At 49.9% G+C, this 19,716-nt stretch overlaps 1 protein-coding gene across 1 annotated transcript in view; it reads right to left on the bottom strand.

Moving 5' to 3' along the window:
- Positions 1-443: 443 nt before the first annotated feature.
- Positions 444-19,716, bottom strand: part of PTPA (protein phosphatase 2 phosphatase activator) — a 38,377-nt gene continuing 19,104 nt past the window's right edge. Inside the window, exons 8-10 of the mRNA XM_039506619.1 lie at positions 16,762-16,862; positions 9,411-9,518; positions 444-518 (exon numbers count right to left, since the gene is read on the bottom strand). Of these exons, the coding sequence (XP_039362553.1) occupies positions 444-518; positions 9,411-9,518; positions 16,762-16,862 (284 nt within the window). The remainder of the gene's footprint in view (positions 519-9,410; positions 9,519-16,761; positions 16,863-19,716) is intronic.

Raw genomic sequence — 19,716 nt, 5'->3', positions numbered from 1 at the left:
TAACCGCCCCACCCCCACTACACACCTTCCTCCTCTCCCCTTCTCAACCCCCTAACTCCAGGGGATAAAAAGCAGAGGTCTTCCTAGAAGGCCATACTATAAGTATCCTCTACGCAAACCCCATTCAAGCCATCCTCCCGCCCAGCTCAGTATGCGGCAGCCCTTCGAGCCACGGACAGTATAAGACTGAACGCACTGGAGGCTGGAAGCCCAGCACTGGTTTGGTCACTTTCTAGTCAGTGCGGGGAGCACTTGCATGAGCAGCTGCTCTTGGTCACTTCTTTCATGCAAGGTCGCTAAGTGCTTTGTAACTTTCTCTAGTTGTAAATACAAAGGGATGAATGGGCTGTGGGGCTGGAGAGGTGAGGAGGAAGGAAGGAAGGAAGGAGGAGGAAGAGCGCCGCACTGTTGTCTCCACTGCATCGACTCCTCCCACGGCCTCTTTAAGATGTGACAGGCTGGATAGGAAGCAGGCTGCCAAACTTAAAGTGCTGGATCACAGGAAACTTCTCCAGGCACTGCAGGAACAGAAAAGGAGAGGTGTAAAACCAGCATGCTGCAGGCAGGGGATCACCCCCACCCGAAGCAGAGAAAACCAGAGCACATTTCCACTTGAACAAATCACCCAGAGTTAACTCACTTCCAGCCTGAGATTGGGGCTCAGGAACCCATGTGGGGAACAAACACAGGCAGCTCAGCTCTGAGATCCAGAGGGGCTGCGAAGGAAGAGCTACCTTGATGACTCTCTCCTTCAGCTCATTCCAGAAACACCAGGGGCTTGATTCTGAGTGCCCATAATGCCCCTTGTCTTCAGCTGAACTTCAAAAGTTTAGGCCGTCAGACATTCAGGCCCCGAGTGTCAGTGGAAGCAGAGGAGGGCGATTTACCTCAGTAGCCATGTCTCTATCAATACCTTTAAGTTCACCACCTTGCCAAAACGAAGATCCAGGGGCAAAGAACACACAGGGAGTTACAGAAATCTATGTGGGAAAAAAATTTGCCACCTCAGCTCTGGGATCGGCAGTTCTGGCCTTTTGGATTCAAATGTTTTGCAGAAATGAGTTCCCCACGTTAATTATACATTGTCCAAAACCATATTTCCTTTTTTTTTTTTGCTTTTAGATCAGTTGCCTTTCAACTGCACAGGCTGCCCCCTTATTTTGAGAGAGAGACGCATCGATTGACTTTCTCCATCCAATTCATTATTTTATATACCTCTGTTGTGTTCTCTTCTTATCAGTCCCCTAACCACCCAAGTCTTCACTCTGTTCTTCCAGAGTGGGCTCTCCATGCCCCTAATCGTTTTAGGCACCTCATCTGTGGGCCCTCTAGATAAGGTTTCAGTTGCACTGGGCACCACTTGGAACTGTATTTTCTAGCATATGACCTTTCCTGTTAACACTGATGTAACTCAGGCCACTTGCCAATGGGCCGGCCATGGGAAGGAGATGCTGCTCCGAGACCCAGCTGTACAGTACCAACTTCCCCAATGAACATACAGGGACAGGACATAAAGGAGTGTGCTTGCTCCCTCTTGCTATTCCTGAAAGAGAAGGAGGAGCAGAGGAGAGCTCCGACAAACCTGGCACAAGCATCTGTCAGGGTCCCATGTTTGCAGCTGCACAAGCAGGGATGGTGGCTCCAACACAGAGCACACAAGCAACCCGTGCACCTCGCAAGAGGTGTCTCCCAAGGGAGCAGGCTATGGTCAGGCCAAATCCAAGCGAAGGCAGGAGGAGAGAGAGAGTCCGAGAAATGAAAGAAGAACACCTAGAAGGGAAGAGCGTGTGCAAAGCAAACTAGCTGTGAGGTAGGGCTCTCCAGCCAGGCATCACACTCCAGGCCACACAACTGCTTCCTGCAAGCTTGGGAATGAGACAGATGCACAGCCACAATGGGGGCGGAGGAACGTGACCTGCTTCCACACACCTGAGGAGAACAGAAGAAAAGCCAGTGGGTTTAATCCAAAGCAGGGTGCGTGGCCGAGAGTGGGAGCGGGTGAATCTGTGCGCTATAAAAAAAGGATTCATTTTGGATACTTCACCATGGGCAAGGTCAAATGTCAAGAGGAACGGGCTGGATCAAAGGAAAGGATCTTTGACCAGGCCTTTGTAGCAGTCTCTCAGCACCTGGGCTTTCCTATGGAGGGGTATGAAGTGGATCCTTGTCACGGCCCAGAGGGGCATGCAAGACTCACATTTGCACGTGCATCGCAACAGCAGCTGCTGAAGGAGCAATCGCACTCTGAACAGGGACAGAGAGTGGGGCTGGAGGGCGTTCTCCTCCGCTAGGGCACAAGGATCTGGTGCCAACGGAACTGGGCAGCACCATTTAGGTTCTAAAATGGCCATTCCCTGCAGAGAGGGAGTAGAATAAACGGAAAAGATTTTCAAAAAGGACAAAGACGGAAATCCGCTCCAGCACAGGGAGCACAGGCTTGGGAAGGGCTCACTCCATTACTGCCCAGTGGGATGTGTCACCATCACATCCTGGGAGTTCTACAGTTTACAGGGCAGCAGGGCTACACCCAGCTCCCTCCGCCCAGCGAATAGGTCCCTCAACTGCCTCACACCAACACCCACAGCCAACAAGTGAGGACAATGCTCAGGGTGGATGTGAACCAGACTGCATGCCAGGTGCTCCCCCAATGCAGCGGGGCGGCAGCAGGCATCCACAGCACTACAGACCACAGACGGACCAGGAAGCAGCAGAGAGGAGCAATCCGCCTGCAGCGCTGGAATGAGCATTTCACACTGCAGTGGCAGCTGCTGCTGGTGCTATTTTTAGTTGGGCTCTTGTCTTGGCAGCAGGGCCTGGGGACCCTGCCTGCGTGGGTTAGGCTGGTCATTCTATGATGTTCTCCAGCCTGGTTACCCAGTGGAAGCCATTTGCACTGGCATTCAGACAGGGCATGGAAACAACCAATACACCATGTCAACATCTCCCTGAAGCTACTAACTTGCTCTCCTGAATGTTAGGGCTTGTCTGTGTCAGTGAAGATACTACCTACACTGACGGGAGGAGTTCTCCCCTGGACAAGGTAACTCCACCTCCTGGAAAGGCAATAGCTGGATTGATGGGAGAATTCTCCCATCGCCTTGTCCTGTCTACACTAGGGATTGGGTCTGCTTTTCACACCCCTGAGCTATGTAGTTATACCGACCTAATTTCCTCGTGTAGCCAGCTCTCACTATTATGGCTGTGAAAAAAACCTTAAATAGGGTGAGCAGAGTAAGGACTGGTCTACACTGTTGCCTTAAATATGTCATGCACCGGTGGGAAAAATCCACACTCCTGAGCAGCATAGTTAAGCCAACCTAACCCTGAGCATACAGGGCTACTTGACAGAAGAATTCTTCTAGCTGATGCCTCTTGGGGAGGTGGATTACCTATCCCAACGGAGAAGCCCTCCCGTCCGCATAGGTAGCATCTTCACTGAAGCGCTACAGCAGAGCAGCTGCAGTGTTTAGGTGTAGAAGTGCCCTTAGAAGAATGCTACCACATCCCCCCGCTCCCCAGTCTGCATACAGGGAGCTCAGAGCAAATTCCTAGCTTGGGTTGCCCCCCACCCCCACAGGAGATCCTCTCTCCACCAGGAGTTCAATGGAAGACATTTATGCCACAGCACCAGTCGTTCTCTGGTCAGTTAGAAAAGGGAGCTTTACTCTCTCCTCTCAGCACCAGTAGGCATCTGTCTCCTGAAGTCTTGTTCAATGGAGAACTGAGTGTGGGAAACTGGACAGAGGCAGGGGGGTATTTTTACGCATTTAAAAAAAAAAATACAGTCTCACCGACCTTTCAGTGTAGGCTCTGACTAACTTTAAAGGAGAAAGCCATGACGGTCTGAGCACTAGTGGCACGGGGCTTTGGCCTTGTTGCATTGGATGGGTATTCCACTTGGACTCTAAGTAAACGTGCACTGAGAGTAATCATTGGGTGGAAGGCCCGGAGGCTGAATGTTTGTCACACCAACTGACTGCAATACCCAAGACACGATCTTTAGCTCAGGTGAGGCTGAGCTGATGCAGTTGGACATTGTTTCTTTCCAGCACAGGGAGCACAGGCTTGGGAAGGGCTCACTCCATTATGGCACAGTGGGATGTGTCACCATCACATCCTGGGAGTTCTACAGTTTACAGGGCAACAGGGCTACACCCAGCTCCCTCCGCCCCAGCGAGGATGGGAAGTCACGAGTTCCGCAGACTGTCTTAACTCCCTTGCACCCTGCAGTGCCTGGTGTCTGGAAGTTTCCCAGAAGAGCCTATTCCCAACAATGAAGCTAAGCACTACGGATTAGGTCCTTCAGGAATCCCAGAATGGACTGTTGACAACAGACACATTTTGCGAACGCTCCGAACAGTGCTGGCAGAAGCAGTGCTCCTGTGACGATGTGCTGAACCATAAGGATAAGCAAGAGAACCAGCCACTCCGTGCACTCGTTGTCCCAGCCACACTTCCCTGGCACATCACAGGCACAGCTATCTCAGGCCTTGTCTACACTGGAGAACTGGGATGACGAGGCAGGAATGCTGCTCACCACACTGCAGCAGAACCAGAACAATCCCATCATGTGGAAATGGGAATCCAGACTCCTTTTCCAGAGGTTCATCTAGATATTCTGAAACTCCCTCAGAGAGCCCCAGTTCCCCCTGCCCTTCTGCCTAGGGAGCAAACACTTCTGCTGCAGTCACTTCTTTTAAAGCAGTCTTGATTTTGTATTTGAGAGAGAGGCAGGAATCAGTACCTGGGAGGGGGCCTGGCACTGTGCCAGCACACCCTTCCGTGGGCGAGCGGGCCCTTGTCTCCACTCACCGAGCTGAAGGACCCATTGCTGGCATGCCGGAAACCAGCAAGCTCTTGCATGGCCCCTTGGGGAAAGGAACCGGTATGTCCAGGAGGACAGCTCACCCTCCCCCAGTGCGGAGCACAGACGGGGTTTACAGCCAAAGGCAGGCAGCTGCCATGGTGCTGTCGTCATCGGGGACGCAGTGGGATTTCTGAGAAGGCCCCCAGGCCTGTGGAATTCCAGCAGGGGCCAGAGGTCAGGCTGCTTCCAGCAGAATCTAACTTCTTCACGATGCACAGAAGCGAAAACCAGCTGGAAAGGTTCTGAGACCGGAGGTGGGATGCGGGAGGGCTGAATACCTGCAGGATGAAGCCACTGCAAATGCTGAGAGGAGCCTTCAGGGAAGCAGAGCTGGAAAGCGGTGAGAACATGTAGGCGAAGCTGACCCAGAGGAAGGAGAGAGCAAACTGACACCTTAAGACCCTGGTGGGTGGAGCTGAGGTGGCTTCCACAGCATCTCCACTGCCCCGAGAGGTTCTACAGGAGATGTGCTGCTGTAGAATTTGGCTGGTTTGGGTTCCTGCTGAACAGATTCCACCACTAAAGCAAAGCATGGGTATTTAGTCCACTACATGCTACTTCTGGCCCAGCACCCTGGGCCTCAAACATGCGCAGGGTAAACTGAGGAACTTCACAAGAGGCAGGGACTCCTCCTCCAGCCATTCTGCCCGTAAGTCAGGCCAGGGGTTCAGCAAAGAGACCTCTCCTCCTCCAGCACCAGCAGAAGCAGGATTAGTCTCTCTCCTGCAGCCTTTGCAGATGGGATTGGGACTAGACTAGTCCTGATGGAAAGTATTCCCCATCTGACTGCAGCTGAGAGGAAAAGGACAGGAAATTCAGGATAGGCTCAGGAGAACACACCACAGCTGCTGCTTTAGCCATGCTCCATTCTCTGTCCTTTGATGGAAAAGGATAAGATAAGATAAGAAAAGTCCCTCTCACTTCCAGCCAAAAACTTCACCCAATTAAAAAAAAAGGAGGGGGGGCAAGAGATACTTTGTTTGCAACCCACTGCCCATCCACAGGCCTTGTACGCAGAATCTGTGGATCCAGAGAACAGATCCCACTCGCAAGAGAATCATTCCTATTTTAGGTTTGCTGCATTCAAGAGTCAGAGAGGTGCAAAGATGAGACAGAAGCAACCAGTTTGCCTTCTAAACAATCCAGATCTTAGATCTTATTCTTGACAGTTGCCCCATATTGTTATGTGGCATCAAAGAGTTTTGAGTGTGTGGACTTCCATCTCCAGGACAACTGGTGAAGAATGACCCCTTCCCCTTCCTTCTTGCTGGCTCCACTTGCCTGTTAGGATGATGTGGCAGCACTTCAGTGTCTGGATGACATTGGATGCTTCTCACCATCAATCACAGCAGACATATACCTGAGAAGCCGTTAAATAGCTGGAACATTGCTGGCTTGGTGCCTCCATACTGAAGATTGAGTTAATGTAATCTAATCAACAGCAAGAAGCCATGGTGGAAGAAAAAGTCAGTGGCCTTGCTCAGATCTTAGCCAGCCTGAGAGAGCAGTGAGAAAGAGCGAGCATGCACAAGTGAGAGAGAACATGAATGCAAATCCCCCCCAGCTCTGTCAACAGCAGCTGCCTGCCTGGGGGATGAACCAAGATTCAATCCAGCAATTAGGAGCTCCGTTTACCTAAGTATTGTCTGCTACCATTGGCAGCATGGAAGGGGGAGGGGGTAGGGATGGCAGAAGGAAGGGTTGGCAAATGCAGTGCTCCTGGGAAAGGGAAATATGAACTTGCTTCAGGGACCAGTAGCTAAGGGCCAAGTTTTCAAGAGTGATTTTAGGTGCCCAACTTGAGACATCTTGAGGGGGCTTGATTTTCAAAGGGTGGAGGCTCACTGCTATCTCAAGGTGCCTCAAGTTGGACACCCAAACTAAAAAATTAGTTATCACTTTTGGAAGTTCTTGGCTACAATTTGCTCAGCCATACTAAAAAAAAAAAATAACTAAAAATTAAAAAACCAAAACACCCACCCCATTATGGCTAAAAGCAACGCTCAGCATCATCTGCTATGCTCCTGTCTGATCTCACAAACGGAGCAGGAACTGCCGGAATCAGTAGTTGAATGGGAGACGTCCAAAAGCAGCTAGCAGGAAACAGTGCTGGTGAGTCTGTATCCACACCAAGCGAAGGGCCCATCGTGGCATTAGGAGCGCCCTGTGTGGTGCGAGGGCCCAAGCTTTTGGAGAAGATGAGATCCTAGCCACTTGTGGTTACTGGAGAGCCAACAGCACTTTTTAACAGGAGCATTAACCCTATTGTCCTTGTCAAAAGGTTCATCCTGTCAAAAGAAGTCCTGCAAATTTCAACTATATTCTGCATTTTTCCACTTCCTGTCCTAAACTACTGTATCATGATATCGCACACAGTTTAAAAGCTTCTGCATTTCTCCCCAGAGGTGGATGCATCTCTCTAGGCATTTCAAGAGCACCCACTACCATTGTATCCAGGTGCCTGTGCGTAGTTTGCATTTCAGTCAGTAACTGAAGGAAGGAAGGAAGGAAGGAAGGAAGGAAGGAAAGCGTTACACAGATGTAAGATTTAGTATTAACAACGTTGGTGTCTTGGTCACAGCCCCCAAAGGATGTCAGGGATGGGGATACATTTAGCACACACCATGGCCACTTCCCAGTCTCAAAAAGTGCTTCACAAACACAGCCGGATCCTTGGCAGCCCTGCGAAACCAAGAGGTGAAGAGATTTGCTGTAGCCCAGAGGAGGAGCCTGTGTCAGAGGCAGGATTGGACGCAGGCATTCCAGGCTTACGGAGTCCTGCACTCAGAGCACTAGCCTGGAGCAGTAGTACTGGAACAGCAGTTTGCATATATTTATGCTAGGAAAATAGCCCAAAGGCAAGGGCAGAGTCAGGGGTAAGCAGCCAGCAGGTCACTCTCACACCTTGGTAGGTTGGAGAACCCTGGTGTGCTTTAATAGTCCTCTTGGAGCCAAATCCTCTGCTATGGTAACCACAGGCTCGGCTGGGTCACCCCAGAGAATTTGGCCTCGGGTTTCTTACAAGGCAGAGGCCCCAGCCCCGGGAGCAGGACTGGCACTTGCTGTAGCTCTGGTTTAGACACAGGAGGCAGCACAAAGCCGCTGAGCTGAAGGAGCCAGAGAAGCAGGGGTGCAGAGTGGGGCGGGGGGGGGGCATTACCCCACTGCCTGGCGATCCCAGCTCTTCAGAGGAAAGCTGAGCTGCAGCCGGAAGGAGCCAGCCCGGTCCCTGGGAGTGACGCCTCACAGATTAGAGAGGTATGTGGGCTGGAACCTAAACACAGGATGTGAAGCTCAGAGGAAGGGAAGGGGGAGGGGAGAAGGGAAGGGAGAGAGTGGAGGAGGATAGGCACAGTTAACCCTTTTCTGCACTTGCACTGAGTGGTGCTGCTTAGTCAGGACTCTGCCTTATCTCCTGGTGATAGGGGCATGGCCTGCCTTGGTCCTGAGAGCACTGAGCAGGATATTAACCCCTTCAAAATCTACACCTGGGGAGTGATGGTGCCTCCAGTGCCAGGCAGCTACACTGTACAGTGTGCCACACAGGAAGGGAAGGGCATTAGCTCATGGCATCCCGCGGTCTTCTAACCCTGCACAGGCCCATGACCAGAACCCTGTCGCCGAGCCACGCCAATGTGCTTCCCCAGCAGGAGAACAGTCCCTTCAGCCTACAGCTCCCCCGTCCTTCCCCCAGAGGCGCAATATAGGTGGAAGTGCCTGTCTAGCTTCCTTAAGTGCCGCAAGAGTTGTACACGTAGGTGGGGGGAAGGAGAGAGATGTTACAGCCACAGCTGCCCAATCCCCCAGGTCAAGGTTTACAGAGCAAGTCTCATGGGCTGACCGCACAATGGAACAACAGGGCTGAGGGGAAGGCAGGCTGCGGCTGTGGCCTTGTCTACACACCAAAACTGCTTTGATTTAACCGATCTGGTGTCTGACTACGTGGGTAAGCTGCAGCCAAGAGCAGACACTCAGATTGGTTCAGGAGTCTCCACACAGGGGGTGGGCAACTGATCTAGTTCAGTCTGGGTAATTCCCGTGTATGGATCAGCAATACATTTGCTTCAAGCAACCGCTCTTAATCTGGACACCTAGAATTAGCGCGAGAGAAGGAGAGAGAGATGAACGAAGGCAAACATCTAAAAACTGAGGTAAGTGTGTTAGCTTTGGAGGAAGCTCAGAGGTATTCCAGGCCCAGCCTCTCAGAAGAGACGTTATATGCATCAGTGATGTATGGGAGGAGCCTGCCATGGGCTCTAGATCCAGACTCTCCCACCAGGGGGCGCTATGGGGTTCAGCATAGGAGGGTGGTGCTGTTCACAAGCCTTAGCCTCTTGGAGCAAAAAGTCAGTGGTGACTGATGGCTGGCTCTGGAGGAGCTCTGAGGTGCCCTACACCCAGCTTGTAGGAGGTGCTGGGTAGGAAGTGATGCACTAGCAGAAGAACAGAAGAGCCAATCGGAAAGGTTGCCGTTACTTGCAAGGCAGGAGTTGCATGCCGGATCAGGGGAGACCACACTCATCTCTCCCTCCCCTTCACTCACCTCTGCCTTGTACATGCGGACAAGGCCCTGGTTCACTTTGGACCAGGAAGGTACAGCACTGATGTTCCACAGCTGGTTGGAGTGTTCAGCGAAAGGGCCAGTCTTCATCTAAAACACAGAGGAAGAGAGCTAAGGGAGCCGAGCCAACAGGGAAGTTTGTGCACCAGCCCAGTGACTCACAGTCACGCTCACTTCAACAAACATTCCTGCTGGGCTGTGCGACCCAAGCAACCTCCATGTCACTGCGCCCTCGCCTCCTTCCTTCCACATGCCCTCCTGCAGCAGCACTACCACCCAGGGAGGGGGGTATCCCAGCCCCCCACACCCTGAAAGCACCAACTATTTCCTGCCCCACATTCTATTCTAATCACATTTTTTTCCTTCTCCTTGTATGAATTCATTGAAGAACTAACACAGTCCAGCTCAGCGCTGCTCCCAATCTCCCCAGAAACCTCCCCATGCAACATTGCTGCCGGGCTTTCCAAGAAAATGACTCATTCTCCATTCAGATCAACAACCAGCAGCAGCCGCCACCACCGCCAACCGTGAATACAGAGGGCAACGCAGGCTGGCAGCAGCTCTTGCGCTTGGATCCAAACTCTGCACCTGCCATGAGCAGAGATGGGCTACAGGGGGTCTAGCGGTTCTTTAAAGTTCCTGCATTTCACGTTGCTGGTGAAGCTGCAAGGCTCCACCTTACAGTAGATGCAGCAAACGGGCGATGGATTTAATTTTTTTTTTTTTAACTAGAGTGTTTAATCATTGATGCTAGCTTCTTTCCAGAGATAGATTTGGGGGGTGGGGTTAGGGGGAGCTCAACTCAGGGACAGCTGCCTCTAGATTATCCCATTGTTTGCCACTCTCCACCAACTAGACAGACCCTCAGGGAGAAAAAAATAATGCAGCCAATCTGACTGAGCAGAATTCTCATGACTTCATAAACCACAAGGCCAAAGCTCAGGCTAAAAAGGATCATGGGGAAATAAGAGTCTTTTTGACTATCATGATAGGAGCACCCTGAGCCTTCTTTCTTTCTTTCTTTCTTTCTTTCTTTCTCTCTCACACACACACACACACACACACACACACACACACACACACACACACACAGAGTTTGTTTTTGAAGCTGCCTGCTGTAAAAAAGCTGATCAATCCATTTGTGAGAAACTGCTGCCCTTCTGCAGAGGCAAAGTGGCAGCAATTTAAAAGGAAGAAGAGAAAAAAAAATCACTCAGAGGACAACATTTAGACTCCATTGACCTCAGGGCTGAAGCATTGTGGGTAGCGGTTCTGTAGTTCTTCTGCTCTGAACAGCTGCGATGAGAACGCAGATGAATTTCTGCTTCCTCTTTGCAGTTCTTCTGAGCTGGGGAATGACTGATGAGCCACTAAACCATTCCTGCTCCCCTTCGTTTTGTGTGTGCGCGCACATGTTTTCCTTGCAGATACAAGACGAAACACACACAAAATTAAATGGAGCTGGTGTGTTATTAAGCACAAAGATTTGGCATCCCATCATGACCAGTGGGTGACTGAGAAGATGGTGTACATCAGGGGGCTGTACTGACGAGGCTTGGCACAGTGCAGCTGACATGCCCCAAGTCTCATGTGCTCGGGATGCACTGCAAGGCAGTTTTTAAAAGCATCTCTCTCTTTATGGAAGATTCTGCTGCATACATTTCAGTGACAAGCCTCATTCTGTTCTCCAGTCCCTCCTTCGTTCAGATTGGCACAGGCCTGATCAACCCCTTTGGCTTTGCTCCTGGCCAGAAAGAGTTAAGGCAGACGGGAAGCTCTGAAAAAGCCGGTTAGGATGGCCAGACCCACGGTCAAGGCATACAGGATTTGGGCGCCTGGAGCACCTGACGCATCTGTGACCGCGGCCTTCCTAACCCGTGTCCGCTCCAGCAGAAGACTTGCTATTGTTTCGAACTGGGGAGGGAGGGCAGAGAGGGAGAAAAAAAAATTAGCTCATTTTAGCCACAAAGGGAGAAGAGAGAGAAAACGAGCGAGCTGGAGAGAGCGAGAGAGACAGCAAGAGCGCTGCAGTCCCGCAGTGACCCCAGGGGAATGTAGTGAGTCAGAGCAGCCATATTGAGCAGGAAATTACTCACAGACGCTGCGTTCCTGCCTCTCTGTTCCCAAGAGAATCAGCCTTTTGTAAATGGTTCCTCTGTCAGTAACTGGGGGGGTGGGGGGGACGGCTCTGTGCAGTGCCTTCCTGTCAGTTCCTTCCCTTCCAGCTGAAACCTGAGCCCTCCCTTCCCAAACCTCCAAATTTAGAAGCCAGATTGAAACTGAAATTCTTCATTGCCTGCCCTTGGCTCTTAAAGGAACACAGCCCTGTTTTGTTCAGGCTTCAGCCCCCTGCACAGCTCAGCACACACACAACGCTTGGGCTTTTCCCCTACACGTACCACAGTCCCACAGATTATACTGGAGATCTAACAAGGGACCAGCTTTATCTTTGTCTCTTGCAGAGGGCTCTGCATACTGTAGGCACCAGATAACTAACAGCATTGGAGAAACAAGGTGGGTGAGGTAATCTCTTTTATTGGACCAACTTCTGTTGGTGAGGGAGACGAGCTTTGGTGCCATACACAGCTCTTCTTCAGCTCTGTATGGCTCAAAAGCTTGTCTCTCTCACCAACAGAAGTTGGTCCAATAAAAGAGATTACCTCCCCTCCTCTTGCCTCGAATATCCTGGGACTGACACAACTACACTGCATACAACACCATTCAAAGCACCCAGAGATATCACCAGTGATTGGGGGGATTATGCAATGGCAGATTATTTCTTCTGAAGGGTTTTTTGGTTGAGGAGGGGTGGGAGAGATGTTCTGGTACTTGCTTTTTGCCATTCTTTTTTTAAAACACTGCTGTTGGAACATGGAAGTTAAAACCAGAGAACGAGCCAGTCCTATAGGCCTGATTCAGTAGTAGTGATACAACGCTGCTGTGGCACATTTCATCCACTGTTACATACGTGAATAAAGCCTCACATTTTCCCACCCAGCACATCAGTGTTAATTCCATTTTACAGACAGGAAAACTGAGGCACAGATTTGTTCAGTTCATACTCTTTACATTGCAGTGGCACTTAGAGTTCCCTTGTCCTAGGCACTGTAGGAACACATACAAAGTAACAGACCCTGCGCAGAAGATCTTGCAATCATTTTAAATTACTTGCCCTCTGTCACAGAGCTGGGGGAATCCTGACTCTCAGTCCCCTGCTCTAGCCACTACTCAACACTCTACTTCCCTTTACACACAGGGAACTCCTATTTAGGGACCAAAGCCATTTAGGAACCATCTTTAAAAGTCACCTTATAATTAGTTAGCTTATGTAACATTTGCTGCAATACTCATATAGATTACAGGGAGCATTAAAGAAGAGTTTTAGTGGATTCAGCTCAGACATTGTGTTACTTTTACTTTAACAGTTTGAGGTTTAACACACAAATAAAAACAATGTAATCCAGTATCTATATTACTGAAACATCACATACAGGCAAAGGAGTGGAGAACTCAAAGAAAACACTGTATGTATAAAAAAGAAACAAACAAAAAAACACACCACTGTAGTTGCTGTTTTTTGAATGGTTCAAAAGCAAGGAATGATCCAATACCTATAAAATGCACTCAATCTAGGCTATTAAATGTGTGACATTTGCTTTATGTGTACATAATGTTATTAAGGGAAAGCAGGTTTTCAATTAAGGGGATTAGAAGGAAAAAAAAACATTAAAGTAAGTTTCAAAACCTTTTTCCCTGTTATTTTGCCATGATATTTGTTGTTTGTTCAGCTTGTTGATTTAATAGACAGAAAGCTGGGATTAAAAGCTGTTATAGCTCCACCTAGTGGCAATAGCAACCTCTCTCCATGAAACTAAACAATTACATTTCAAAAGATAAATCTGTTTGAAACAATATTTATGAGAAAATATGGTTAAAATATCCCATGTTTTGTAATTCAGGTTGTCCCAAGTCTTTATCTGCTCACCCAACAAGAACCAAGAGCAGCTTTTCATGCCACTAGGTGGCGCTATAGCAGCTAGACATGATACTTTTTGAACTCCAGATTCCATCAGCTCCAATTAAATTTGTGGGACAAATATTTATTTATTTAATGGGAGCCACAAAAAACTAATTTTTGCAAGGGAAAAAAAAATAAAATGACTAAAGAGGTTTTAAAAATCCACTTCAACCTATAAAGGGTCATCTGTATTTTGCTTATAGTTTTTTTTACCTGTGCACAGAGATGCATATTTGTAATACACCCTCAATACAGGAACAAGTTACACATCCCAGAATTAAAATAAATCTTATGTTGGACCAACTTCTGCTGGAGAAAGACAAACTTTCAAGGTTACACAGAGCTCTTGAAGACCTGAAGACGACCTCTGTATGAGCTCAAAAGCTCCAATAAAAGATATTACCTCACTCACCTTGTCTCTCTAATATTCTAGGACCAACACATCTACAACAAAACTGTAAACAATAAATCTTACAGCATCTTGGCTACAGCTTTCACTGAGCAGAAAGCACAAATAGATCCCCCCCAGACACACCATTTTTTTTTCTTTGGCATTAGATAGTCGCATGTTCTCAATGATATTTGGTTTCCATTAGGTTATTTTTCAACTGCAAATCAAGGGTTAAATCCCAAGAGATGCTAAGCACCAGCAGCATCTGCTGGAATCAGTGGGCGTTCCAAGGGCCCAGCACCTCTCGGGATTTGGTTCAAAGGGAGCTGTATGACACTTTTAAGAATTCACTATACTGTTGATTATAGTGGGGTGGGTGTCATATCATGTGAACCTGTCTGTCTGATCACTAATTTAGCAAGAGGAGATAGAGGAAAAGTGGGCACAGTGGCATAGAATAGCAAGAAAAGAGTGGCACTGTATGAATAAAAATGGTGTCCGCCTCTATTTCTAGCAGGTTACCAGAAAAGCGATTGCTAACAGGAGCAGAGTGCCCAGTCTTTGCTCTCCCCGCTGAGATCTCATGGGAATGAGCACCGTATACATGTCCAGCCTAGACTATTTGCAGTATTGTAGCCATGTTGGTCCCAGGATATTAGAGAAACAAAGTAGATGAGATAATATCTTTTATTGGACCAACTTCTGTTGGTGGAACATACAAGCTTTCAAGCTTCACAGAGCTCTCCTGCAGGTCCTTAACTCCTGGGGGAATTCTGCACCACTGCACGTGCGCAGAGTTCATGTCCCCTGCAGATTTCTTTGCTTCCCCGCAGAAAACTGACTTTCTGATAGGGAACCAAAGGGAAGCTGCAAGAGCAATCACACACCACTCCATAGCTGCGCAGGTACATTGTTTTGGGCACCCAGAGCAGCTGGCAGAGAGGTAAATTAATGCAGGGCTGGGGACACCCCAGTCAGTGGCCCTACCCTGAGCCCGGATCAGCGGCTGGGATGGAGGCAGGAGAGGACGGGACTTCCTCTTCCCTGCAAGGAGTGTCAGACCCACCTCCAGAAACCTCCCCTAGCTGCAGAAAAGCTCAGCATCTTCCCCTGCTTCCTGTCCCCATCACTCCTCAGCTGTGGGGGGAGGGGTTACTGTACAGGGAGTTGCTCCCCCGTCCACCCAACCCCCATGCATCTGGACCTCCAATACCCAGACATCCCTGCCAGGCCTCACCCCATATGCCCTGAACCCCCCTAGCCCTCCATACCTTAACCCCACCTCACTGAACCCCTATATTTGAAGCCCCCTGCACCCAGAGCCCCTGCCTCCAGACCACCCCGCACTGAGCTCCTTGCACTCCAACCCCCCACCCTGACAAGGCCCATCCTGAGCCCCCACATCCAGACCCCCACACCGACCCCCAACTAGCTGCACCCAGACCTCCATCCCACCAAGCCCCACTCCCCGAGCACCAGAGCCCCCTGACGAGATTCCCCAAACCCAGACCCCTCCTCTGAGCCCCAACCACCTTCACCTGGAATCCCCTGCAGAGTCCCATTGCCCCTGCACCTGGAACCCCCACAAGCCTCTGTGCATCCAGATCCCCCCACACCTAAATCCCCTGCTGAGCTGCCTTCACACAGATTGTCCCACACAGAATCCTCTCACCCGACACCTGGATCCCCCCAACACCTGGATCCTGCCTGGTTGAGCCTGCCTGCCCCACACCTGGTACGTCTGGTGCAGAAGGGCAGGCCCTAGGGTGTTTCTGGGGCAGGCCCTGGCCTTGTGCTGCGTCAGGGTTGGATGCAACCTCACCACTGAGTCCGTGTCTCAGGGTGGGAGTGGGGAGGCTGCAGGGTGATCTCCCACCTTTGAGCAGCCAGTGGCCTATGCTCCCCACTGCCATGCTGAAGCCTCTGCATTTATTTATTGACAAAACGTGCAGAATTTTAAAATATTGTGTGCAGAATTTTTAATTCTTTGGCACAGAATTTTTACATTTTTGGCACAGAATGCACTCAGGAGTAGCAGGTCTAACACGCTGGTTACCTTCCCCAGATCTGAAGAAGAGGTCTGTGAAGCTCAAAAGCTGGTACCTTTCTACCAAGAGAAGTTGGTCCAATAAAAGCTACTACCTCACCTACCTTCTCTCAGCCTAGTCAGACAAGACACTCACACCATGTGGCTGCAGACAGGAGGCAGTAAGCACCATCGTTTAGAAACAGTGCCCCCTAGTGAAGATACACTGGATGTTACCATAGAGGGGCTTTGCCAAACCTTTTGCCAGCATTATTTCCCCCATCCCAAGATTCCATGATACACTTTAATAAGGATATGGTTCTGGACACGTTACCAACGAGGGACATCTCCCCTCACTAGCTCACAAGAATGGACATTTAATAAGTATATTTTACGTCAGAGAACCAATGGCCAGGCTGAGATTTGGAGCAACCCAGGCTCTGTGGTGGGTTAGGAGCACACACAGGTGACCCAGAGGCACTAGGGCCCTGCCACGAGGCTTATTGCTGAGGGAGGGATAGCTTGGAGTACCAGTCACAAGGACCTGACTTAACAAGGAACACCAGCCATTTCTAGCACACGTGCTCTGAAATCACATACCTCTTGTCTTGTCCAAAAAGGTGTCCAAGGCGATCTATCTGCTGTATTTACCGCCCATGGCAAACCCCACTAAATCACTCATATCTACCTCCCATGCAGCTTCATCACATTCACTCTCAACATGCCTGCCGAACTCATTCAAGAGGAGAGTCAGGGGCTCAGCCACATGTTCCACAAAGACAAACCAAAAATACAAAAGGAGGAGGAGAAAGCCACAGCAGGCACCCAATAATCCCATCCCAAGAGAACCCAATGCAGCTGAGAAGTCTCTCGATGGGGTAAGTATCCCCACCCTCACCTCTGTAATGAACAGGATGCACTCCAGGAACATGTAGTCCTTATGGTTTTCATTCACCACCTTCTCGTCAACAAAGTGCCGGGGTTCCAGGTTTGGGTGTTCTGAAAAAAATGCAGATGTCTGTCCTTCAGATACCACCAATGTCAAACCGCCTGGTCTCTTCCTGCTCCAGCCCCTCATTATAGACACAAGCCACTTCAATACCTTCTGGTGAGTTAGAGACAGAAGTTTCATACTAGCTCACGTACCACAGGGGTCAGTGAAGGATTGGTTCCTACCAACCACACATTGCATAGGGCTTTATCCAGGAGAGTTTAAATGTCTCCATAGATGGGACTTTCACACATTTCCCTTGGGAGACACTTTCACGGGTTTCCTGATGAGTGACCTGTCTTAATTTAATCCTTTCATTGTGCCACCCTCTGCCTTCTGTCTCCCCTCCTTGATGTTTGTACCATTAAAATACTGGTAGGTTCAGGAGCCCATGGCCCTCAGCTAGCAAAGCTACATACACATTCAGTCCTTTTCATCTTTCATCAGCCTGTTAACCAGGTTGGTTGCTCTCCTCTAAGGCTCTTCTCTGTTCTACATCTGTCTGGTAAATGAGCAAACATTGATTTCTAAAGTATTCCCTCAGACCTCTTTTTGGCTTTTGTATATGCCCATGCAGCCAGTTTTCCATCCATTCTGTATGGTTTCCAGCCAAGACAATGTAAGTTACGAGATTTCCTGACACACATTACCAAAATCAAGTTATATTACAACTACTCCATTCCTTTCACCCACTGATTCTGAAATTCAAAAATGTAACATTTGGTCCTTATAAACGCATGACTTCATTGGTCACAGCTTCTTATCCCCTAAATACTTACAGATACACTCTTCTTAAAGTTGCTCCATTATTTTACTAGAGACTGAAGTGGAATTTACTGGATGTTAATTGTCAGGCTCCGATCATTCTTCCTTGCTAGAGGCCACATTTCTAACCCTAAACTCTAAGAGAGCGATGCACTAGGTTCATTGACTTTGTCTCTAGACCCAAGTCAATAGGGTTAGTTGTGAGGTCCTGGGTCTTGAACCCAGATCTGGGAGTCCCCAAACAGCTGCCCCATCCTGGCCTCCACCCAATGGCTGCTGAGACACTACTACGGCAATAGCCCCAGCCCAGGCACCACCCACAGGAGCTCTGACTGCAAGATGGCCCAGCTGCACCGATAGGTCCAACTGTGCTAGTTAAGCCAGGAGTAGGAACAGGACGTTTGTCCACGTAACAAGGTGGTTTTCTGTTGTGCCCGCCTTGGAGCCTCAACCCTGTTCCTGTTCTGCTCCCGGCTCCTCCCTTACCTCTGCCTTCACTCCTGTTCCCACCATGCTCGATCCTGGCCTCTCCTCCTGCCCTTATGCCTCACCGCCAATCCTCAGTGACCAGTCCTGGTTCTGAACCCAGCCTCGGACTTCTGACCCTGATTCCAGCTTGACCCTTGGCTCTGGCATTTTGCATCTGACCTTGGCTCTGACCCTCAGCTTTGATTCCTGGTTCCGATTCTGGCTTGACCTCAAGCTCTGGTAACTGGCAGTTGACTTGGTTGCTGACCCTCGGCTTCATTCCCCAAACTGGATGCCTGCTCCGCCCACTAGACCTGACCAGCTACGTCCCGGTCCATAACATTGGTGCAATGAACAATATGATGAGGGCTCTTATCTATGTATCAATGGTATCTCGCAGCACAGCTCCAAAGCAGAATTATCCTGTGGACCAGCCAGTGCATTATGGCAGATGCGTGTTGCCTGTTGTGATCAGACTAGAGTATGCATTATTATTTGTTTACAGTAGCACCTAGAGGTCCCTGCTGAAATCAGTGCCCACTTGTGCTAGGTGTCATACACACCCATTAAGTTAGAGGTGGGCAAACTACAGCCCACATCCAGCCTGCAGGACCCTCCTGCCCGGCCCCTGAGCTCCCAGCCCCTCCCCCACTGTTCCCTCTCCTGCAGCCTCAGCTTACCGCGCCACCAGCACAATGCTCTGTGCGGCGGGGTTCTTGCAGAGCCGTGACCTGTCCTGGTGCTCTGGGCGGTGTGGAAAGGGGGCAGGGAGCAGGGGGGTTGGAGTTCAGGGTGGTGGTCAGGGGGCAGGGGTGTGGATAGAGGGTGGGGAACAGGGGGTTGAATGGGGGCAGGGGTCCCGGGGGAGCAGTCAGGGGCTGGGGTTCCGGGGACAGTTGGGTGGGGCAGGATCCCAGGGGGCAGTCAGGAATGAGAGGAGGTTTTGGATTGGGTGGCGGGGGGCGGGCAGGCTTCCTGGGGGGGACCGTCAGGCGGCGAGAAGCAGGAGGGGTTGGATAAGGGTGGGGGCCGGGCCACACCTGGCTGTTTGGGGAGGCACAGCCTCTCCTAACTGGCCCTCCATACAATTTCAGAAACCCAATGTGGCCCTCAGGCCAAAAGGTTTGCCCGCCCCTGCATTAAGTCCTTGCCTCAAATAGTTACCATCTAAACAGACAGAACAAAGGAAATGTGCCCATTTTACAGATAGGGAAATGAAGCCCAGAGATATTAAGTGACTTGCCCAAGGTGGCCCCAGGAGTCTATGGCAGAGCTGGAAATTAAACCCAAATTTGAGTCCCACCCCAGTGCCTTTGCAGTAAGAGCAGACTGTAAGCCACTCAGGGCAAAAACTGTCTTTTTCAGCACCAAAATACACCCAGGAGTCTCAATAAAAAACAGGCGTACTTTAAGATGTTTCAGCATTTCCACCGTAACCCTCCTTTTCCACAGTCTGACCAACTGGCTTGTTTTGAAAGCAGAGAACAAAAATTCTTAACTTTAAGCAAACTTTCCAAATCAGCTTTTTTTAAAGTCACACTTAGCTGGAAAAAAAAAATATCTCGAACCACTGATGATCTTCACACTAAAAGGACAGAAGGGGAGAGAGACCAACATTTTGTAGGTTTG

This window comes from Mauremys reevesii, linkage group 19 (genome assembly GCF_016161935.1).
Source record: "Mauremys reevesii isolate NIE-2019 linkage group 19, ASM1616193v1, whole genome shotgun sequence".
In the NCBI taxonomy this organism is placed as follows: Eukaryota; Metazoa; Chordata; order Testudines; family Geoemydidae; genus Mauremys; species Mauremys reevesii.
Note: the sequence above shows the minus strand (reverse complement) of the source record. Positions and strands in the feature narration are given on the sequence as shown.